Source organism: Colletotrichum graminicola, assembly GCF_000149035.1.
Source record: "Colletotrichum graminicola M1.001 genomic scaffold supercont1.16, whole genome shotgun sequence".
NCBI lineage: Eukaryota > Fungi > Ascomycota > Sordariomycetes > Glomerellales > Glomerellaceae > Colletotrichum > Colletotrichum graminicola.
Genome location: NW_007361020.1, coordinates 3,831 through 27,158, shown reverse-complemented (window position 1 = coordinate 27,158; position 23,328 = coordinate 3,831). Strand labels below are relative to the sequence as shown.

The window sequence follows — 23,328 nt, the reverse complement described above, 5'->3', positions numbered from 1 at the left end:
CTCTGCTTGCATTCCGCCCACGGCTATAGTATTCGCGGAATAAGGCATTGAAAGCAGAACAAATCTATCCAACATTCTTACTCGCGGTTGATGCGTAGGCTGCCGAAAATACGCTTACTTTTGCAAAAGTCGCTTATTATTACCGACGGACCTTTATTACGGTACGAAGAACACGGCTATTCCTAATTTTCGCAGGTGTCGTGGAACCACCTTGGTGCTCCATGACCTTAACTGATTCATGCGCTCCCGATTAGGAATATTACGCGCTGGAGGCGGACGCGAGCCATCTTCGAGATTCCCTGCGCTAGGACCTTACAAGTTTGTCGGAATCTCTCTCGAGCCTCGTGTGGCGCCGGAAGGCGTACTCGAAGTTTTCGGGGTCCTCGGTCCCGTGGTCACGGCAGAGCGCCTCGTAGTGCCGCTTCTCGCCGCCGCCGTCGGGGTCCCGGAGGGTCCAGTCGTCGGTGGCGTTGCGGCCGGGCACCGTCGTGGGGCGGTAGGCGTGTACGTCGCGGCGGGGGTTGGCGCACCGCCACGAAGCCTCCCAGGCCGCGAAGGTCGGGTAGGTTTTCTGGCGAGGCCGGGCGAGGAGCCTGTCGACGATGCGGACCAGCTCACAGAGGTCGTCGAGGTCCCACTGCCCGCGGTCCGTCGCCGCCGCCACCCCGGGACCACCCCGCCGCCTGCCTCCTTGGTATGCCGGGGGCGCGGCACCCGATGTCGTGTCAGCGGCGGTATCACCGTCATGTTGGTGGGCAGGGAGGCTCGACACGGTGCCGTCTGCGTAGTCCTGGTCGAAGGCCCGCCGCGCCCTCTTGCCCCTGCGCAGGCGGCGGTCGACGCAGGCGACGGCGTCCTCCCATGCCAGGGGCGCGACAAGGCCGCGGAGGATGCGGAGCTTGTTCTCGCTCCTGCGGAAGACGGCCGCGGCGGACGGGCTCTCGCGCACGAGCGCGTCGACGCCTTCCATCGACGTCTGGGCCAGGAGACGTTCCATGACGGCGCTGATGGCCTCGGGCGCGGTCGCCTCGACGTCGCTCATCGCCGGCTTGTTCTCGCCGACTAACTTGGACACGGCGTTCCTCATGAATGATGCGCGGCCTTCTTTCTTTCTTTTCTGCTTTTTCTTCTTGGATTTACGAATGCGGGATTTGGATCTGCTTGGTGAGGTTGTTGGGGGTCTGTATGCACAGGAAAGCAGGTCGCGCCGTATATATACATGTTTGCGGGTGTGTATAATATGACTGCATGGTAGTAGTTCACGGCCTGTAGGACATATCAACTATTATTGGGGGTACTCTCAACCTTGCTTCAAAACAAATCGATCGTGTAGGGAAGCTATTCAAAGACTCCGGACAGGTGCATGGAGAGCCCGACAAGAGCCTTGTTTCCCTCCGAATCTGCTTTGTTCAGGACAATATGACTGTTCTTTGGAAGAAGACTGTTCCTTGGAGCTTGACAAAGCAGCATTTGCTCTCTTGTCGTTGCTGTTAGAACTGGCTTCAAAGACAAACAGTAAGAGGACAGGCTCTCCAGGAGCCCCCCCCCCCTCTCTAGCGCGGGTCGTTCTGAGACTTCATCCTTCCTACACGCGTAGTTGGTAGGACTAGAGCTACGCGGCGTGGCTGAGAGGCGCCTTGGAGGTGAAGTCACAGAGGGGCTCGCTTGGCCTGAATCCGAACACCATTTAGAGTTTAATCACATGATCATGATAAATAGATGGGATCATTGTTTCAGTAAATACTACTGTTTGATTGGGATGTTGACTGGTTGACGATCGCTATTTTGAATTGACAGGCAATACCGGGACAGCTTACAGATGACCTCCATATATAGGACCGTCAAGACTCACAACGCGTGTATAAGGATGTACAAGATACGCCAAGCTAAACTTGCCATGCTGGTAAGCTGAAATAGATGTTCAGTTAGTGTGGTTGTTGACTTGCATAACTAGCGCGCCCGCAATGCACCCCCCCCACCGTTCATGAAGTGCTCGCGCGACGCGGTAGTGCTCCAACGGAAGCCTAACAAGACTGTACCTGTCAGACACGTTTAAGGATCTTTCGCGGGAGATGATGTCACCAGGGCTGACACGACGCATTATAGGACGGCGATCGGCAGCGTGAGTGCGTGCTTTGGAATGCATATCCGTACTGCCAGCCAAGATCGGCATCCTACAGGTCGCTCTCAAGGCAGCCATTTGGCTTCATATGATATAACCCCTGCTACCAAGGGTGGCATGGTTGGCCAGTGGCTGCATTCGCCCCCGTCACACTGCAGGCGAAGCACTGGCCTGGGAAGCTTGAAGAGGGATGCGCACCCTTCTCTTCTCACTGCGCGAACTGACCGTCTGTGGGTTGGTTTCCTGACACTCTGCTGCCGACGGATACTTAATGTTCGGTCGTTCCCCACCCACGGGTGCATGGGGCCGTGGTCACATACGCTTCAGGACGGCTTACAACCAATCTCATAACCGGGCGAGAGTTACGACCACGACTACACACGACCATGGGCTCATCGGAAGCGATGGGGCCGGACACGCCATCCGCCAGATCGACTGCGCCTCTCCTTGTCCTTGAGGGACGGCCCCGTAGGAAGAGCCTCAACGTGCAATTCAAACTTGCGAAACTCCGGCAGCGTATGTGGGATAAGAGACAGTGGAAGAAAGCTGCAACGGCCGCGTTGAAGGATGTCGGAGCCGTCGACTGGTTCGCGACTATGATCTCAATATTTGCCCTAGGATGGATCACAGCACTCATTCTTCTAACCTTCTTCCTCGGTATCTCGTCCATTGCATGGGGCTCTAATGCCTGTCAACCAGATGGCAACTTCGATGTTTTTCAGAATGCCTATAACCTTTGGTCGGCATCTGGGTTCTTCCAGATCACGTTGGGCTGGGGCAGGTTGTCTTTCGCAGACGCGAAGGCCATTGACGTTGCGTGGGACATTGTAAGACTTCTCCGCCCCGAAGCATGTTCCCTTTCGTTGGTCAGTATCGCCACTAACAAGTAGTTGATAAGGTGTTTGGCCGCGGCGGTCAAGCCTTGCTTGCGTCGACCTCTTGGAGAGCGTTCGCAGACTACACTGCAGTCTCCATGCAAGCCAGGCCTGTGACCTACCAGACGTTCCAGACGATTTTCCTCCAGGACCAACCCGGCATTTGGCCAACGTTCTACCTCGCACGCGATTTTGTTCGTTCTCGTGGATTGCAATCTCGAGTAATGATGACTATCATGGTCTTTGTTGCGGTTTTCATTCTGCTGTTCCCTACACTTGGAAGTGCAATGACGGGATACTCGGCAAACAATGACGCTTATATCATAGGATATGACGGCAGCCTGAAACCGTTTTCCGATTTCAAAGTTGCCGCGTACGTCATTCATGAAGCCCACAGAATTAACATGACTGGCGATGTTGTGCTCACCTATTATGCCGTACGAGGTGAGTCTTGGAAATGGCATGGATCAAGTGATGGCCGATCCACTTGGTTGCAGGGCACTGACAAGCAAAGACCCGACAAGCTACAACAGATACTCTGAGAATAGTCTATTCTTACGATATTCATCCTCCTGCATGGAGGATCACTCAAGTGGACGCGGATATTGGCGGTCAAGCCAAGAAGGAACACCCTCCGTACCTGTAGGGGATAGATGCTCCATGCATCGCAATGTCTCCGATTGTATGTTTCCCCGGCTTGTAAAGTGACGCAACCTGGCTGACGCATTATCTGGGAAGATGTCCAGAAATACGGATTTTACGGACTGGAGGATAAAGAATCTACTTGGATGGGTCGATCTCTTCCAGCGCCCATCCTCAACATCTCAGCAACATGGCTGCTTCCATCTGGAGAGATGTACGGCTGGAACTGGACCGACCCTCGCACAGGCCAGCAACCATTCAAAGACGGAAATCAGGCGACTTACGCATTTGGGAATGAAATCTACCCCCTCAGCTATGTGAAAGGATACGGAAGCTGCCAGCCCACGAGAGAACGTGATTCCATCGCCGAATCTGTGCGTGAAAGCTACGAATGGGGCTTCTCATACCTTCAGCTGTTTATTCTGATAACCCTCTTGCTGGTCTGGACCCTCTGCATTGCCTACATGTGGATCAAGGCTCGTCTGACGATGCGGATGAGGCGGACATACGACGTGCCAAAAGAGTATAAGGGTGTTTTGGAGCTGTCCGATGCCATTCGGAAACAACTCCAAGAGTCCGACCCGGACGACCTCTCCCACAACCAGCTCCGCGAGGAGATCAAGAAGCGCCTGGGGGGGGGAAGCATCGAGCTCGATAGAGTAGACGCGCCGGAAACGTACGACCTCTGGCGAGGGACGTGGGCGTATTGCAAAGACGAAAAATGGTGGCTATTCGCCATACTGGGCATGCTGGGACCCTGTGTGGCGCTTACCTTGTACGATAATTCCTTCGGATGGTGGATGCTCGTTCCTATACTCACCGCAATACTTGCCATGCTCGTGGGCCGCTCGATAGAGAGTAGATGTGTTCTCGTTCTTGTCGGTGTTAGCCTGGGCACCGTCATATTTTTGGGAGCCTGGTATGGTCAGCGGAGGTCCTAATCGGACCGGTTATCATGCAGTCATTCGAGTTTACCTTTATACAGAAGCTCACGGGCAAAATAATGTTTACGATTGGAAAATCCACCTTAGATCCAAGACCCGATAAAGAACTTGTTATGCAGAATTGGAAGGCTGTTCATGGCCCATTGATTATCATTACTCATCTACTAATTGAAACACGCTAAACAGGAGATACATGTGAATGGACGTTTGTGCTGTCTGTCCCTTCACTTGTTGGGGATACGACATCGCTGAATGCTGTCGCATGTCCCTGCAAAGTGTTAGAACTCGGGACCTGATGCTCGCTCAGGCCAGCCTCTTCATCCTGCGCGGGTAGCGGACTCGCCAGCGGAACAAGCTTTGAGTACGACGAAGTGTCTGCGAGCTCGTAGGTCTCGCCTGGTTCATCAAACTGTCTGTAGTAACTCTCGTTCTCCCCTTGAATGGAGTTCTGCCGGGGCCATTCGGCCCTGTATGGTGGTACCGGCTCTTCCAACTCCGCTCGCTGCGCGACAGGCAGACCAGGGTCGCCTTCAAGCTCCATGTGTTCGCCGGGGTTTGTGTGGTAAGCATTGTCGTAACCCGCAAACCGGGTGGGAAGAGGACCACTTGCGCGGCCGGTGTAGTTATCAACCGCCAGCCTGGTGGGATGAGATCCCGTTGAGTTGTTGTTGGCGTAGCCATGGCCCGCAAACATGGCGGTGGAGGCTCTGGAATCTGGAGCGTCACGCTTCTCGTTGCGGGCAATGGATCTGGAAGCATCTCTAGACTGGAGGTTGTGCTTGCGGTGCCTTGACCAGATCCACAGCCCGATGAAAAAGAAGACTCCCGCACCGACTCCTACCGGCACGCCGATTTGGATGACAGCTTCCGATGTTTCGCCATCGTCCGTTGAACTGCCATTGCACGCTGCTGTGATGCGGTCAGGCAGAGTTCCGTTGCCAACTTGCGGGCTGAGCCAGAAGGTCCCCGCATCGTAGTCAACGTGGAGATAGTTCTGTGAGAGAAAGACGCCGCCCAGCATGGGGACATTCTCGCCCAGATCGCCGATCCCGGACGAGACGGTAGTGCTGAGTCGCGTGTTGTTCAACACGGCGTATTTGCCCTGCGTGTCGGTGCCGCGGACGTTGGTGACGAGCTCGTAATGTGGAATCACAGTTGTGTAACCATTGGTCAGCTTGATCGTCAGAGTTCCAAACAAAGGCTCGCGGTCCAGTGAAAAATTGGACTCGTCGAAAGCTTCTCCCTTGGATTTGGTATGGTCGACGGCGCTATTGCCGATATTCTGGAATTTGTTGTAAATGGCGGGCGTGAATGTGAAGCTGTTGTGGACGGTGTCGATGCACGCCGCCACTCTGGTACCGGGATCGGTAAGGGGGTGATCGCCGTCTTTGTTGGTCAGGATGATGTCGGCAATGGTGACTTGCAGCGGGCAGGCAACCGGGGCGTTGGCTCCCCACATGCGGAAAGTAGAAACTTGAGAGGCGTTGAATCGAGCCTCGTTATAGCCACCGACGATGAGTTGACCATCGCGGGGATGTAGTTCAGAGGTGGAACCATAGTCTAGGCTGAAGCTTCTGGTGGGCGCGACCTTATTTCTCAGGAAGCTATCAAGGGTTGAAGAGTTGGGCCCGAATGCCACGGCGCTCTTGTTCACGGCATCGTAGTCGGCCCAAACTTCGAAGGGATAGCCAAAGGCCACAGCCGGGCCGTCGGTGAAGTTCGCGACATCGTATCCATGCAGCACTGTTGTGGCGCCATCATCGGGCTGTTGATCGACGGTTCTGTTGGAACTGTTAGCCGCTTACAAGATACAGACAGGAAATGTACGGTGCCGTACGTCACATTCCAGTCCTGAATGTTGACAACCTGGGTAAAAGAGCCTCTTGTTGTGTCGTACACGCTCCCAGAAGACCCTTGGCAACCGATGAATGCAAAAGTGTTGTTGTCTGGGCAGTCCAGACTATTCCTCACGCGCGTGTTGTTCAATATGGTAGACATGCGCATGCCTTGTAGTTGGCCGCCAAGCGTGAGCTTGAGGCCTCGATTGGCACCGATGCCATTCGAGAATGTGATGTTCTGTTAGAGACGCACAAAAGTCAACAAAATGCAACAGCAACACAACAAGAAACACGGACGGAAAAGAAAACAGACATGACGAAAAGAGACCGGATGACTCGCGCGAGATCCTTACTTTGATGGGCAATATCAGTGGTTGTGCAGAGTTGTAACAACTCCCGACTGCGAGAACTGGCGGGCAAAGGACGCTGGCCAGCAGGAACGCCGTCCACGGCGTTGAAGGCAACAACATCACAAAAGTTTGCGATCTAGATATCTGCTGTGTCGAGGCATGACGGGCCACCGGCCAAAGAGAGTTCATGCCACCATGTAGTTCTGACGGCGGAGCGGCCTTTTTGAAAGGTATTAACCACCCGCCATCCCGGGGCACGCTGTAACTTGAAAGATGCCGACACCCTGTAAACGTGCCAGGTTACCCAGCTGATGCAGGGGGAAGACGAAATCCACCAGTAAACTCCCAGGGTGTTAGAAGGGGCTTACGGTTTCCCACCTTTTGCAAGTCTAATCCCGCTTCAACAACTCGAAGTGCTTCCGAGATGTGATTGGAACCCTTCTGTTGTTGCTATTGTATATTGACCAAAGCCCAAGAATTTCTGGAAAATCTGCTAGATACCATATCAACTTTAGTGGTACAGAACCGAAAGCCGGGGCCACACAGCACATCGCTCAGCCTCATGCTGGCTAAACCAAATCTTCAGACGACTGAAACGCAGAGAGATGCGAGGTGATTGTCAGTGTCCACGATCACGAGTCATAAACCATGCTCGAAGCATCAAAAGCCCCTGTCATCTGACTCCCCTGTGCTCGGGCTCTGCGGACGGTAATGATCTGCAAGGGTGGTTCTACATACTATAGTAGGGTCGCATTGCAATCGTCTGAATAAAGGAAGCGTGCCTTGTCACTAATGCATGCCGTGATCCGGCGCTGGTCCAGCGAGTCGCTCTTGCCGAGATCGATGCGTGCTTGAGTAACCCTGGCGTGATCTGCGCACCAGAGTTCCTCGTAGAACAGATGATCAGCATGTTCGCAAACAGGAGGGATTGGTGGCCGTGTCTCAGCTGCGGCGGCTTATGCTATCTCGGCCCCTGAAAGAAAGAACCTGTTCATAGGGCTACCGCTCGTTGACGTTGAATCGTCGATAAGGCAGGCCTACGGATTGCGCACCGCGCGCGTCTTGTCCTTGGAATAAGGGAGAAAGTTGGAAACTTGCGACGTCCGTCCCCAACCATGACTTGGGGTACCCTTCCACCTCGCTCTCGGGAATCCTTGCAGACTACTCAGTATGTGGGCAAGTTGCCCCGCCTGCTCATGGCTGAGGGCAAAATCTGGGTCTGCTTCTTTACATCGTATGCCACCCGGAATCGACGGGACGACGCGAACGGACGGTGGACCAAAGGCTTGGCGGCGTTCCGAGTAATGGCAAATACGTGCAACGTGGCAATGCGCGACGCGCCAGCCAGTCTTATACAATATGCTCCTTGACCGTTGCGCCAACAACGGCGCATGATGATCCTAGTTTGCCCACGTGGTCAGACACAGCAAGTAAGTCTGGCGTGCGATTCTTGATCCTGTCAAACTGGATTGCTCAAATCGTCGCGCGAACCTGCCGGAGTTTAAGTTATAGCCGCTCAACCTAGGATGGTTGTGTCACCGGAAAAGTCGTTACCAATTCCTTTGAGCACTGGTGCTCTTCTCTCATGCTGACCACGTACATGTGCCATCGCGACATAGAAGCAGCGTCCCGTGGCTTAGAGAGCCAGCGTCATGACTGCATGTACTGCGGATCAATAGCTTGTCCTCAGTCCATCTACACATCCAATGCTCTGGTCCGTAATAGGTTCGGTCTATAGCCTATCTTCGGCATGTGGAAACGTTGGATAAAGTGCGTCAGGTCTCGGACGTCTTTGTTACCGAAATGAGGCTGGGCTGCCCAGTTCAACTCAGGAACCGGCTGAAACGTTTTGGCTGCCCATTGAAGATTTCCATTGCCCCTTAGAGATAGAAAAGTTTAATACAGATGTAAGCCTCCGCATTTAATGTTGCAAGGGACCTATGCCTTTTGGCCGCTCAGATATGATAGTGTGGACACTAAAGCTCTTGTGTATACCCTGCGTTGCGGGTCATGCCTGTGGACTCTGAGGCCAAGCTTTGAAGCGAGTTTCAGACAGCAAATCTGGGGATATAAAGAAGGGAGTCGAGCCGCCAAGTTCTCATGGTGAGATAATGAAGACGGTTATTCACGCGGGTGATGGTACGTACGATAGTTCCCAATTCTCGCCACCCCACCATCCCTTGCTTCACGATCAAGGAGTTGCGCCTCCGGCCCAATGGTCTAGTGGTATGATTCGCCCTTCGGGTACTAGAACAATCCTCACGCTCAGCGTGACTGGGCGAGGTCCCGTGTTCGAATCACGGTTGGGCCCTATTTTTACCCTAGAGAGCGTCCCTATATGTATCTAATTTAAACTATACTATAATAAAGTTATACTTTATGTCTTCTCCTATTCTAAGGCTTAATTACAATTTAGCTTTTATTTTCTTTTTATTAGGTATTACTTTATATCTAATTAAACTATGGCCTTTCTTACTTACTCCTTATAATATACTAATACTATTAATAAATAATAGTTACTATTCTATAGGCCTTGTAGAATATATAATAGTATCTAGCTAAAGTAAAAGCTCCTTATTAGGTAACTAATACGCACCCCCCTACTACAAAACTTCTCTGTTAGTAAATATTACCCTTTTACATAGTATAATGATGTTAGTTAGCTATAGGGGGTAACATGGCTGGGAGCTTTTAGTTACCCCTACCACCCTGTAGTAAGCCCCTACTCTATGTGGTTAAATAGGAGTATTACACCCTGGTGTATTATACTAATGCTATTACGTAACACGCTGCTGTTGCTTACTGTAACGGTATAGGGTTGTAATTAGTTGCTATAGTATGCCAGAATCGCTTCAGAAATGGCTTCAAGGGTATAAATGTGTTCCAGTTAGGTCTAATACCAGCAAGGCATACGATGGAAGCGTTGAATGTGGTGAAATAGCGACTAATTGTATTTGATTAAGATGTTGGGAAGGGGATGCAGCGTGATTCGCTTCGGGTCACATATTGGGCAACATTTTGCAAGTTCGAATAGTTATTATGAACAGCGCGTAAGGTTTGAACAATTACAATTTAGTATACAATCGCGACGGGTTGTGCCACATGATTAATCTGCGTTCGCCGACTGTAATAGCGTATTCCGCCCGCACTCACTGCTGATGATTGCATCACTGCAGCTCATTGCGTATAATGAACGTCATTATGACTTCGTTGATTCCTTGAGTTTCCGGGCTTTGAGTGATCAGTTAAGCCTCTATAATGATTTTGTCCACTTCAACTTGGTAACCTTACCAAAACACGACTTTGACGATTCATGAGCCCGATATGTCTGCTATGAAGCATTTCACATTGAATCCAGCTCATAGAGAAGGACTTCTCCGAGAGGGCATCCAGACGAAAGAGCCCGCGAGCCTTCCTCTCGGCAAACAACACTTGCATCCCCGCGGCATATGTGCCGAAGATGAAGATGCGAGTATATCATTTGTTGGCACTGCGACGACAATCCTCGAATGGCAGGGAATCCGCATCCTAACAGATCCGAACTTTCTCCATGCTGGGGACCACGTGCATCTCGGGCCTGGCGTCACAGCTGAACGCAAGACCAACCCGGCGATCGACCTCGAAGAACTTCCACCGCTGGACGCGATCCTTCTCTCACACTATCACGAGGATCACTTCGACCGCCATGTGGAAGACTCGCTGAATCGCAGTTTCCCTATCATCACAACGCCGCATGCTAAAGCTTGTCTAACATCTTCGGAAAAACCTGAACCGTTCAAAAAGGTGGTTGATCTCGACTTCTTCCAGGATCTTCGGCTTGAAATTGCTCGCTCTCCATCAGAATCACAGGACAAGCACGCAGCTATCAAAGTCACTGGCATGCCGGGCAAACATGTCCCGCCCGGCCCTTTATCGGCTGCCAACGATGTCTTGAAAGCTGTACCTCCGACAAATGGCTGGATGTTGGAATTGGGGTATTGTCCCAGTATTGGCCCACCCGCCAACTCTGCGGCACTCGAGACTGGCTACCGCATATACATATCTGGCGATACGTTGATGGTCGATGAACTCAAGAAAATCCCCGAGTGGCTCAATGATGAGCGTGTCGACTTGATGCTGGTTCATCTCGGGGGGACCACAATCCCAGGCCCTTCAGCTCCTTTGTTGATGGTTACGATGGATGCCAAGCAGGGTATGCAGCTTATTAAGCTGGTCAATCCTGATGTCACGATACCCATTCATTACGATGACTACGATGTGTTCTTGTCGCCGTTGGAAGACTTCAAAAAGGAGGTTGATGCAGAGGGCAAGAATGATAGAGTTGTGTACTTGGATCGCGGGGAGCATTACCGTTTCAAAGTCAGAAACAACACATTAACAGGATGATTTTACAAGTCACTGTTATTTCATGAATGCACTAAATTTTATACAATTCAAAGATTTCTGATACGACAGTAGCAAATCCTGATGACATAGACTGAGGAATCATCGTGACTGTTGGCTCTCCTATTATAATCAGACCTTCGAAGAGGGGTGCCACCGCAGTTCATCGAGTTAGCGTAAGCATGGTTTGGTCGACTGTAACTACCTGTTTGCTCTCGTTTCATCTAGGCGGTACCGCGACCGAGGAATGTTTCGAGGAATTTCTGTAAAGTCCACGATATGCTTCGGTCACAGGATGGATTCTCGGCCACGACACCGATGGAGCCCAACTTGATGCGTGAAACTTGGATGCCAAAGGCGGATTTTAAGGTTCAATACAAAAGTGTGTAAGGCTTGAGTGCCGATGGGCAATAATCATTATGCATTTCTTGAAGCTTAACTTACCAACGTCTAACTTGCTGTTACTGTTAGACTAGTGCTGTAGTAGAAAGTCAGACCATGAATTCAGTTTCTTCAATGTGCAAACGGAATCTTTGGCACCTGTACGTAACGTTTTCAACATGGCCTCGCTGCTGTTTAGAGAATATGAATTCATTATCAACTCGCGGAACAGACCTCATGGACGGGAAAGACGTCGCTCAGGACAGTCTAGCTTTTGAGATTCGGGATTCTTTTTTCTTTTTGATATCATAGCCGAGAAGTCAGTTCATACATGTATTGTGTGGTCGAGTAAGATCCTAAATGAGCTTTTCGATACAGGTGTATAGAATTCACATATAGTTCACGATTTCACTTGACGACTCCTAACTAGCTTGCAGCCGTAGAATCTAGCCGGATAGTTTCAAGCTATACAGAGCCTGTTCAATTACTGCATAGAAATTGCTTTAATCTCGTGGCCGATGCGTATCTTCATGCGACGAAAAGGATGTCCCGCGTGGGATCACTGATGTGGTAGTAATATAGACGCATAATCATAAAATGAGCAGGCTTAAGTCAAGTCACTGTTCCTCACAAAAGATTCCACATCATCAAATGGCCACTTGAACACAGCTCATGGGATGCAAGACAAAATCATAAAGCTAAACGGACACTAAACAGCATACTTCGAATACTCAAAGGCACGCTCGGTCGCATATCATTTCTACTTACATCACTAACACTTCATCTCGTCGGCTCTAGGACGGCTACCTGAATATACAGACCACCCTGGTACCGGCATACTACTCAAGGCCTTAGGAGAGTGGCGAAGTAAGCCGTGACAACTTTGTCAGAGAGCTAGGTCCATGTATTCTGCATCTCGGATGTTTGAGTTTTCTTGAGTACTCCGTATACTATGCCGCAATTCCTCAGATCGGCAAATGAAAATGAAGGGATTCGTAATATTGGGAGTCAGTTGCTGCCGACTTGGTGGATGTCCACCCACGCTTGACAAATTTGCCGCTGAACGACGGGTGAGAATGCCTTACCAGCGAAAAATTTCCCGTGGAACATATTAAAGCACTTAGGCCGCAATAGTCTTGGGCAGTCATTGAGCCGAGCCTCATGTACCTCTCGGTTCCATTCCCGGTAGTCTCATCAAAACATGTGAAATCGTAGACGTTTCACCTACGGAACCTAAGGAGCCCCAATCGAGATTTCGGCGAGATGCCGATGGGAAGGTTTGATAGCTTCAGCCTTACCTACTGGTTATATAAGTGCGAAACTGGCTTTGTGTGTCACGTGGAATATAAGGCGTTGATTCCTGCCCGTAACTATTAAGTTATTAACAGCGTTTATTTCTGATCGCCGGGTCATTACCTAGAAATGAGAGGCCGCAAACTTACGCACAGAGGTTTAACGGTCTAGAGGCTCTTGGCGCAGTGAACTTTCAGCATATCTTGTGACGAATTGCGTAGTCTCGGAAGTCGATAGGTGTCTTTAAGTTTCCTGTAACGGGAGATGTACGTGGCCCGCGAGAATCGAACCCCGCCCTTGGGAACCCGTTCCCAGCTGGTCGGGCTCGCATCGAGTCTAAACTTGCCAAACCTCAAGATTCGCCGGCTGGGCTTGCATCTGACTCAAGAGAGATGCTGCCCAATGGGGTCCTACGGCAAGAACAAACGCTGTCACTATGAGATGCTATGCAGTCGGTATTACTTTGAGTTCGAGTCAGATGTCCGACTAGCACCTTTCTCTGAATCTTTTCGTCTCAAGATGCTCGGAACATAACCTAAAGGTAATATACAAACCACCCACACCGATCGAGGAAGCGTAGAGACTACATTCAAGTACAGTCAGTAAACACCACGCCCGTCTGCCCGCGCAGATTTGTGACCTGAGACCTGCAGCTGGGCTTTCGGTCATTAGTTAGCGGGAGAAGATCAAGTCACAGAACGACGATGTGCCGAAATCAAGGCGGAACTATGGATCACCTCTAACCTTGTTAGCCGGTTCAAGTTGCTTCGAATTTATTCGCGGGTACAGCATGTAGCTTCCTGGTACAGACATTATGATCCAAAGAAAGCAAAATACATTAGCGGAAAGGCTCGAGTATTAAAGGAGAGGGAGGCAACCAGATTCTCCGAAAGAAAATCTGTCTAGCGAATCTGTTGTAGGTTACCACAGAACGAAGCTTCTATTCTATCTACCCACATGATTTTATCGCTCAAAATGGCCTCCCTCAAGTTTATTCTACTCTTCACACTTATCTCGAACGCCCTTGGCGCTCCTCTCACCCACAATATCGAGACTAGTGGAAATTCTGCTAGTGACCTCCAGAATCGCGGTATTTGGGCCCCAGCAGAAGCAGCTGGAAAAAGCATCGACAGCGGCACTTACTCCCGTGACTCTGGAACATTCAAGGACATCAAAGGTTCTGATGACCAAGAGCTCAATGAGATCAACGAGATTTCCTCCACGCTCCGGCCGCATGAAATTAGCGAGGAAGCCAAAAACCCTCAGACCCGCAACTTAGAAGTCAACGACTTTGCCGACATTGAGGGTCGTAACGAAAACCAGAATAAAGGGAATTCGAACTCTGCAGCTAAGGCTCGTGTAGACAAGGAGAAGAATGAGGTCAAAGATGTTCAGGCCGCGCAAAGGGCACAACACCAGGCGGCCAAGCAAAGCGAGGATCGTGAGCGACAAGAGGTTGATGACGCGCGCCAAAGGGAGAAAGAAGCTACCAATTCCCGGGACAAGGCGGCAGCCAAGAAGGATAAGGCCAAAGAACAAGCGGAACTAAACGATGTAAAGCAACAGAACCAGAAGGACAAGGCCCGCCTTCAGAGTGAAAAGAACAAGGAGAAGCAGGAGTTGGAAGACGCTAAGCAAGCGCAGAGGGGCAACAACCGTGTTGTAGATACCCAGTACTCCGGATCTCACAGAAACTACTACGGTCCCACAAAACGGTCCAAGGCCTACGACAGGGACCTCGCATACAAAATGCCTGAGGTCCAATCAAAGGGCTACCATGATGACTATGCGACACAAAGGGCTAATGAGGATGAGCGAATTCGTGAGGCGTACCTCGCTAAAGACAACTGCGGCGATCGGATTCAATATCTGCAAGGAGTGCGACAGCAGCAGCTCGATATCATCAGCCAGGCCCAGTACGAAAAGACTCAGAGCCAGGCCCGCGTCGGCGAGCTTCAGCAACAAAAGGTTTACAGTCCTGACAAAGACTCGATCGACGAGCAAATACGGGCAGAGGAATGGCGTCAGCAAGTTGCAGACCAAAGAATTAACGGGGCACAAAGCAGCAAAGAAGCCCAAGACCAATTGATTCGGGCCGACGAGAAATGCCGAGACCAACAGGATGCGTTGATCAGGTCCGATCAGAATGGGAAGAACAGGGATGATGAACTGATCCGCGAGCAACAACAAGCCAAGGCTGCCGAGGACCTGCGCCTCCAGCAACAGCAGGCTAAGGATGATGCCGAGTACAAACATCAGCAACAGCAAACCCAACACGCCGAGTACAGACGCGTTCAGCAACAGCAGGCCAAGGATGCCGAGGACAGGCGTATCCAGCAACAGCAAGCCCAAGACGCCGAGTACAGGCATCAACAGCAGCAAGCCAAAGATCCCGAGTACAGACGTAACCAGCAACAACAGGCTAAGAATGCCGAGTACAAACATCAGCAACAGCAAAACCAAGACGCCGAGTACAGGCATCAGGAACAGCAGGCCAAGGACGCTGACCAGAAACAGCGTGAACAGCAGCGAAAGGAAGACCAGAGGCGCATTGATCAGGAGCGTAAGGAGGAGGCGGATAGGCTCAGAGAGCAGCAGGGCCAAAGCGACAATAAGCACAAGGCAAACACTGGCACCTGAGGCTATGAAGCTTGTTCCGAGTTTTGGTCTTTGGATTAGTAATGTCACGCGATCCAAGTTTTTGGCGTTGCGTGTGCTATGTGTGGTTTCTGCTTTCTTGTGGACCATTGGTCAGTTGTTAATTGAGATAGTAATGATTTTCCTCCGCAATATTGGTTATAGACTTGAGGTATTTGTCAGTATGAGGACCATAGTATCATGATCCGGCTTGGTAGTGAAGATACGAGAGGACAACGCAAACTGGAACGCAGACATCAGCCCGCGTAGTCGCTATGGTAGGGGCTCGGCAGCTAAGATTCGCTTCTTCTCTTTCTCAAGTAGATCGAAAAGTGACCCCTTTGGCACATCGTCGCGATCCATGAAAACTTCAACCATTCGTAGCCCTTTGCCGTTTGACGGCATCTCATCAAATATTGTTTCCAGTTCCCCCCAGGTTCTTGCCGACTGGACATATGTCTCCGCGCTGCCTCCAAAAAAGCTGGGCGCCTGCAGATAACGCCAGGAAGCAACATCATTATACGGCTGCTCCAAGCCGTGTATGCATCGTTCAATGGTGTACCCGTCGTTGTTGACGAGGAATATGATGACGTCCAGGCTGTGACGAATGATGGTTGAAATCTCTTGGACGGTCATCTGAAAGCTACCATCGCCGATGAAGAGGATAGTGCGCGCGTCCTTGATCTTGTGGTACTGGTCCGACTGTACGAGTTCTCGCTGTGCTAGGGCGGCGCCTTGCGCAGCTGGAAGCATGTAACCGATGGAGAGCCAAGTAGCTGGGATGAAGAGTCTAGTATGTACTGGCAGCGGTAGCAACCGGCAGCCATGACCAGATGTGCCCGTCTCTCCAAGAATGATGTCTCCTGGGCGGATGAGATTGGATACAAGGTGCCAGAACCTGGAATGACCTATCTTCTCCTCCCTGGGAACTTCCGAGAAGCGGATGCTGTGATCTCGAGGGAGATCCGGGTAGGGCGCATATCGACAGGGCTTCAAAACATCCAGTTCCTGAAGAAGCGAAGTGATGACGCTCCTGGCATCCAGGTCTCGGAAGACCTGGTCGGCCACCTTTACTAGTTTGTCGTAGAAGAGCACTGAAACGTCAGTCTTCGGGATGCTGGAGAAGGCGGAGGTGTTTGTTGAGCTGAAGTGAGGCCCAAAACACAAAACGAGGTCCGCGCCATTGACGAAATTCTTCTCGGTCTGCTGGGCAAATTTCCCAGAATATACGCCATGGAAATTAGGTAGCGTCTCGTTGACTAGAGATTTACCAAAACTACTTGTCCATGTAGGCCAGCCAGTGGCCTTGACCAGTTGGTTCACCTCCTTAACGATGCGTAGAGGTCTCACTTCTCCGTCGACGAAAATTATTGGCTGCTTCGCTTTTCGTATCCTCTCCATTACCACTGCCAAAGCAGCCTGGGTCGCCGAAGTTGCTACATGGCCCGGAACCTGGATAGGGGTCTGCAACTTATTGGCTGATACGGGGACAGCCACTAGGTCTTGAGGAAATTCAATGTAGACTGGCCGGCTCTGAACAAGGCACTGCTTCAGCGCTTCGTCGATTTGGTCTGGTGCAAGCAGCGCGTTTCGCAGGTCCGCCTGCGCCACGGTAACGTGGGCATGCATTTGCGCAAACCGCCTATATTCCCCATCGTTGAACCCGTGATGTATCTTGAGGCGGGCATCCTGTGTGTCCCTAGAGGGGGTGCCGACGATGTGAACAACTGCCGCGCGTTCTGCGTATGCACCGGCGATGGCGTTGATCGCCGAGAGCTCGCCGACGCCAGAAGTCGTGATGAGGGCTCCGATGCCCTTGATGCGAGCGTATCCGTCAGCTGCGTACCCGGCGTTGAGCTCATTGGTATTGCCGACCCATAGCAGCCCCGCCGGTTCGACGTAATCGAGGAGGTGCAGGTTGAAGTCCCCCGGGACACCGTGGATGGCACCTATGCCGAGCTGGTGTAAGCGGGCGAAGAGGTACTCCGCCAGCTTCACCGTGGGCTGAATGTCGTTGCGAGATTGAGACATTTTTATTTATTTTATTTTACTTTTTACGTGCTTGATGAATCGGACGGGAGCCGAAGAGCCGGCAACAGTCCTCGGATGATGAGAAATCTTGATTTCCCATGTGCATAGCAGATGGATGGGCCTAGTCTTTGGCTTTTGGCAGTTTCCCCTCATCTTAGTTCGAGAATCATGGCTATGACAGCGCCCGTAATATGCGGGGCACCTGTGTAACTCACTCCGGTACTCCAGCGGCATGCATCGGTACATTACTAGTCCCATGTTGTTGTTTACGCCCACGTGAACATGCTTTAGCCAACCCGCGATGAACAGAGCACAAGTTGGGACTCGAAGGGATTTACAGGCATGGGTAAGAGGCCTACAACAAAAGTGTTTGATAGTTTCGAATTACTAGGACAAACCAGGGCTCTCGGATAATCATCTAAGCCTTGGCGTGGCACAAGCGTTTTTCAACTGCTCATAGCTTTCCCTGTTACGGATACTTGACGTCTGTTAACATACCCGCAGCCCCGGTCTTTCAACAAACCCGGATATCAAATCCGAACCGAAATCCAAAGAAAGACAAATATGAATGGAAGCCCGAGTTCCTTCAAAGCCAAATTGTGTCGCAAGACCCTTCAGCCAGTTGCATGGTAATACCGCCATCCATGGGCCGATTGATAGACTCGGCTGACATGTGACAAGACAGTCGCGCTAGTTCAATAACCAAGATAGGCCCAGCTCAGCGCCTGAATCTCTGTTAGTTTCAACATCTCGAGCATACCGTTGAGGCATGATCCAAGATGTCAGACTTGGAGGCTCATCGGACCGGCCGTGTCCATGAAATATTTATTACAGAATCGGCCAATGGGAAGTCGCGTTATCAGGCGAAGAAGCATGCGGTCAAGATAATTTGGGCCTTTGTACACATCGTCCCCGTAGGCTAGGTAGGCTGAATAGACCCTGCCGCGAGCTGGGAACCAATCGTATTGCAAAATTCAAGCCATCATCCATCTGATGCGGCTAGAGTACCTAAGTTGGCAGTCAAGACATTGACTTTCACCAAAATTCTCTCTCCTGCTTTTGCGTCTTGCAACATGGCTGTCCTACAAGCCAGAAATCTGCCCAGAGGCAGCGGGGTGCTCGTAGTCCCGTGTCACATTCAACACGGACAAAACCTGAGATGCTCAACAGCATGGATGAGAGTATCTCACAGATCGGAGCATGAGGGAGAGGAGCACGATGATCGAAGCGGGATGAAAGCTTGGTTTGCCGGGCCGGATGATTGACTCAGTCGCGACCCAGTCCAGGGAGGGCCTTGTCCTGGTGTGTGGTCTGGATACGTGCAAAGACGCGAGTTTATTCTTTTGGCTCCGCCTCTGTCCGGATCTTCACAACCAGGATTTCCTCTCGAGGTTGAGCAGTGTCTTGACTCGGGGGGGATCGACTGGGGCATGGGTATGAGGGATACACTAGCCCTAAATCACTAGAATCACATCAAGGCAGTATTTTATCCATGACTATGGTGTTTGGCGATCGGACAAGAGGACGGTAGAACTGTGGAACTGGTCAGGCTTAGGAGGGGGAAAAGAACGGATGGCTGATCGCTCGAAAAAAAATGGGATGGTTGACGATCATCCAGGCCTTCTAGAAGCCTCCTGGCCAGTAATGCACCGTTCCGAACCCATCCATCTTGGGTGGCTAGGACGGGCGGGTAATAAAAATACTACGTAGTGTAAATAACAAGGTTGTCAGGCTGGGAACTGGGTCGGCGGGATGAGGTGGACACATGTCTCCATAGAATACCCATTTCCGTCCCAACATGACATGGAAGTTTTGGGGTTAGGAGGCCGTCCGAACACGGGCTGTCCGGCTTGGCCAGGGTGACGGTTCTGATCAGGCCGTTAGGGCAAACAAGGAGAGCGTTGTTTCTCAGGAGGAGATGAGTTGCAGCGCGAATAAACGGCCCTTTCCCGACTCCGTACCGTCATAGCTACACTACATAGTACGTTGCCAGACAGCGCATGTGAATTAGTAGAGACCTCTACGGAGGCAGTTGAGCACAACGATGACGATCGCGCGCGTGTTCTCACAAAAGGCTAGCGAATCACGGGGTCATTCGCCTCTGAGCTAAATGCAGCCGAGGGGCTTCGACAGCGGAGTCAAAGAAAGCACTATTACCTACGGTAGAGATGATGCACTGATCAGCGTCGACCGAGCTGTTAATAGTTAAGGTTCGTCGGCATGGTGGAGGGCGAAGGCTGGTGGCGTTGGGTTCGGGTACACTCGAATCACTCTCTGGACTGTTCCAACCCCCTTTCAGAGTAGCGTCCTGGATTCAATTGCCTCTTTGCGGACGGCCTGTTGGTCGTGGAAGTTGGTTGGGAAGCCATACGAACGGCAACCCCGCGGGTTGACTTCCCGTGTCACCCGAGATTCATGCACAAGTACTCCGTACCTGCATGCTACGTTGCCCCCTTAATCTAGCGGTGTTTGCCTCCCCTGGAGAATGTGACCCTCCGGCCCTTCGGGGCATGTAACCTACCTGTACGGATACGCAGGGAAAGGCGGAGAGTGCACTAGACTTGTGTTAAGACGTTTGGTGGCATGTGCTGGCGCCTTGTATCACGTCTGTCTACTAATGTCCTTTATATGCTCTCTGTACGTAGTAGCGCATGGGTTGTGGCGCGACTTTTGTGGTGGGCGATCCAGGGATGTTGGCAGTATAGTTTGCATACCTACATAGCCACCAAGCAGCTGTGCCAGCCCAGCCTCCCCTTTCCCATCTAGCGACCCATTCATCATCCATGTGAGCTTCCCGGGCTAATTAGATGACGGCACAAGCCAGCCGGTTGCTTTGCAGGCTTCTTCTGCCGAGACTGCGCTTGCTTGTGTTGTCTCTCCTTTTGTCCCCTTAACGGTGTGGTCAGCTTGGTCACGGATACTACGTACACAAACTATTACCCATCACGAGCTGTACACAGTAGAAGAAGGGTTAACCAGAGTTACGGAGCCAACCGGATTAGCGCAGACGATAAGCGGCAATGCTGAGAGAGATGGATAGCCCATCGCCAAGCCCGAGCCCAGCCCAATACTTGTCGAGGCTCCTCTCGTATTTGCCATGTTCCCCATAGGTACACTACAGGGAGGGCACCATGATGTCAATCGGCTCCGCTTTGTCCCTGGCTGGCATAGGTATTACGAGAAGATCTCCGCGAGGCGGTGCACCCCGCGCAGCGTTGCCACTGCACCCCATGATTACGAAGTGATGGTTGGCGGATGGGGTTCCCGGGAAAGCTCGGATGGCAGCACGGCAACCGGTAGGTATTGCCATTGTGAGCTTTGATACAAAAGGGATTGGATAGAGCCTTCGTGGTAGGTACCAATCTCGATGGTTCTCACTCACTGCACCTTAAACCTCATCAACAGTCACTCAACTCTAATATCAATCTAATAATCAACCAACCACACCAGTCTTTACTTTACATCCACTCTCAGTCGAACAACACCCAACCCTATTACCAATATGCTGCTCACCAACGCGCTCGTCGCCACGGCCACCTTGGCCTCCGCCGTCCCTGGCGCCACCACCCCTTCGCACATCCACGCCCGTCAGAATGAAACGGAGAAAGGCTCGGCGCCCCCCTTCTTCAAGCTCCAGGTCCTCGCCATCACCACCCCTATCCATCTGCAGCACTTCCAGGCGGACCTGAGCAGCATTTTCGTCGGGCTCCCCCAGCAGAACGCCACCTGCAACAACACCCCGGACCAGCCCACCGAGCAGGAGGCCACCTTCGCCCTGGGCCCCGAAGACAACGGACTCTACCTCTACGGCGCCTCGGCGACGCCCCAGGAGCTCTATGCCGACCGCTCCGGCATGGGCCAGGGCAAGCTCGGCTACACCACCGGCGCACAGCCTGCCCCCATCAACGCCGAGCGCACCGGCTGGGTGGTCGACGAGGCCGGCAACCTGAGCCTCGATGGCGCCGGCTTCATCGCCTGCCCCAACAGCATCGATGGCTCATGGAGCGTCTGGGTCAATGCCGGCGTCGCCAACCCCGCCGGCAACACGGACTGCGTCGGCATCTCTGCCCGCGCCGTCGCGATCCCCACCCCCGTCGGCTGCAGCTACTCCTTCTAAGCGGGATGCATATCGAGCTTGACAACGAGCAACTCTCACACTTCTACGAATCTGCAATGGTTAGACAAAAATTAATCGAATAAAGGGGGCCTGAAGACCAGCCGCCCCCGTGATATTTGTTATAATGGCGGGGCTTTTACGGTTTAGATCTTTGGGCATCTTTTGGCATGGCATAGCATGGCCGACGAGGACACGTATTGTGGCATCAGCCATGGGTGTCTTCTACACATGAAATAAATAACATGACGACTTTCTCACGTTTTAATCTTGCTACAAAAACTTGTTCCAACATATGTGACCGTCACATGTACGGCGTTGTGATTTTGACACATTACTAGTTTATGCGCATCGCGCCCCAACTCTCTCAGTTAACAGGGGACCTGTCATCCTGGTCGGGTGCTGCAGCCAAGCAAGATAATATCGATGATCTCTTTGATTGTCAATGCATCGGTCGGCCTTGGCACGGGGGGATGTACTCTCGGTTATCCACGCCTAAGAGGTCGAAGAATGTCTTGTTGGGGATGCAACGACGAGTGGTAGCGATCGGTCGCGGACATTCATCCCGTCACCACAACCACAATTACAATGAAAATAGGTAGTAGGTAGGTAAAGAGAATAGGATTCGGCAGCTTGACGTTGCCCCATCTAACCCTCAACCGCGGCGATGCCCTCCTTGTCCCCCTCTAGCTTGGCCTTGGAGAAATCCGGGTCGTTCGTCGGCAGCTCCACGTGCCATTTTGAGATCTGCGCCGCGCTGATCTCGACGTCGCCGTCCGTTCCGAAGGACAGGATGTGGCCGCCCTGGGTCCGGTCCTCGGTGATAAAGTGCATATGGTCGCCGGCGACGCTGATGCCCATGGTGTACTCGGGGGAACGGAAGCCGATGACGTACCCGCGTACCGGCTCCTCGAAGGTGTGCGAGGCTTGGTTCTTGCCGACCTCCATCAGGCCCTCTCCCGGCTTGGTCTGGCCGGCGGCGGTGCGCACCGTGATGCCCTTGAAGACGCCCTCGATGCGGATGGCCAGGAAGAAGTTGCGCGAGTCGGGGAAGTGGCTGGACAGGTGGGCGAAGAGGGCCTTCTTGTCGGCGAAGGCGGCCTTGAAGGTGACGGTCGGGCGGAAGCGGGTGACCATGGCGAAGGGGGCGACGGCGTCGGAGGCAGGGCTCGTGTCGACGGGGGTCACTGTGTTGTCCGACTGCATCTGGTAGAGCTTGCCGTCGAGCATGACCATTTCGCCGCGCATGTAGCGGAATGTGCCGAGGCCGTGGTCCCCGTGGGAGACGAGCTCCGAGATTGGCAAGCCCTCGGAGGCGACGCCGTCCATGAGGGCCGAGATGATGGAGTACTGGAAGATCTCGTTGACGGCCATTATTTCTTGAGATGATGGATGGACGAGCGAGGCCGAGAGAGACGAGGGGTGAAGATGAGAGAGTCAAAGGTTTAGTCTAGGAATTAAGCAAATACAGTTTATGTAGTTAGGCTTTCCGTCTAAAAGAGATAATATCAACTACCTAGGTAGTCGTGCACAAAAATCTAAGGCCCTAGTGTCCCAGCTAGGTTAGTCAACATTACTACTCTTGCTTAGGCTTGCGTCACCTGTGATTAGTGCTACTTGGGATATAAATTTGTTAAATGTGGCGAAAGTACACGTAAATTCACCAGCAAATACATAGTTACCTTATAGCAAATCACCAGAGAATAAGCAGTAAAATC

At 52.0% G+C, this 23,328-nt stretch overlaps 8 protein-coding genes and 1 non-coding gene across 9 annotated transcripts; 5 read left to right on the top strand and 4 right to left on the bottom strand.

The window, feature by feature from the left end:
* Nucleotides 1-304: 304 nt before the first annotated feature.
* On the bottom strand, nt 305-1,087 carry GLRG_04821 (uncharacterized protein; the record flags this gene model as incomplete). Its single annotated transcript, XM_008095506.1, has 1 exon — nt 305-1,087. One exon carries the CDS (start codon nt 1,085-1,087, stop codon nt 305-307), a length of 783 nt encoding a protein of 260 aa, XP_008093697.1.
* Nucleotides 1,088-2,508: 1,421 nt separating this feature from the next.
* GLRG_04820 (uncharacterized protein) lies at nt 2,509-4,580 on the top strand (the record flags this gene model as incomplete). Its single annotated transcript, XM_008095505.1, has 3 exons — nt 2,509-2,949; nt 3,021-3,441; nt 3,736-4,580. The coding sequence occupies 3 exons, from the start codon at nt 2,509-2,511 to the stop codon at nt 4,578-4,580; spliced, it is 1,707 nt and encodes a 568-aa protein (XP_008093696.1).
* Nucleotides 4,581-4,761: 181 nt separating this feature from the next.
* GLRG_04819 (uncharacterized protein) lies at nt 4,762-6,581 on the bottom strand (the record flags this gene model as incomplete). Its single annotated transcript, XM_008095504.1, has 2 exons — nt 4,762-6,364; nt 6,421-6,581. 2 exons carry the CDS (start codon nt 6,579-6,581, stop codon nt 4,762-4,764), a joined length of 1,764 nt encoding a protein of 587 aa, XP_008093695.1.
* A 2,399-nt stretch (nt 6,582-8,980) lies between these two features.
* On the top strand, nt 8,981-9,082 carry GLRG_13114. The gene has a single exon. It is a non-coding gene; the product is annotated as a tRNA-Pro (tRNA).
* Nucleotides 9,083-10,095: 1,013 nt separating this feature from the next.
* GLRG_04818 (uncharacterized protein) lies at nt 10,096-11,157 on the top strand (the record flags this gene model as incomplete). The annotated part of the gene is made up of 1 exon (XM_008095503.1): nt 10,096-11,157. One exon carries the CDS (start codon nt 10,096-10,098, stop codon nt 11,155-11,157), a length of 1,062 nt encoding a protein of 353 aa, XP_008093694.1.
* A 2,646-nt stretch (nt 11,158-13,803) lies between these two features.
* GLRG_04817 (uncharacterized protein) lies at nt 13,804-15,468 on the top strand (the record flags this gene model as incomplete). The annotated part of the gene is made up of 1 exon (XM_008095502.1): nt 13,804-15,468. The coding sequence occupies one exon, from the start codon at nt 13,804-13,806 to the stop codon at nt 15,466-15,468; it is 1,665 nt and encodes a 554-aa protein (XP_008093693.1).
* A 270-nt stretch (nt 15,469-15,738) lies between these two features.
* Nucleotides 15,739-17,496, bottom strand: GLRG_04816 (thiamine pyrophosphate enzyme; the record flags this gene model as incomplete). Its single annotated transcript, XM_008095501.1, has 1 exon — nt 15,739-17,496. The coding sequence occupies one exon, from the start codon at nt 17,494-17,496 to the stop codon at nt 15,739-15,741; it is 1,758 nt and encodes a 585-aa protein (XP_008093692.1).
* A 3,502-nt stretch (nt 17,497-20,998) lies between these two features.
* On the top strand, nt 20,999-21,613 carry GLRG_04815 (cell wall protein PhiA; the record flags this gene model as incomplete). The annotated part of the gene is made up of 1 exon (XM_008095500.1): nt 20,999-21,613. One exon carries the CDS (start codon nt 20,999-21,001, stop codon nt 21,611-21,613), a length of 615 nt encoding a protein of 204 aa, XP_008093691.1.
* A 645-nt stretch (nt 21,614-22,258) lies between these two features.
* Nucleotides 22,259-22,984, bottom strand: GLRG_04814 (alpha-acetolactate decarboxylase; the record flags this gene model as incomplete). Its single annotated transcript, XM_008095499.1, has 1 exon — nt 22,259-22,984. The coding sequence occupies one exon, from the start codon at nt 22,982-22,984 to the stop codon at nt 22,259-22,261; it is 726 nt and encodes a 241-aa protein (XP_008093690.1).
* Between the last annotated feature and the right edge of the window lie 344 nt (nt 22,985-23,328).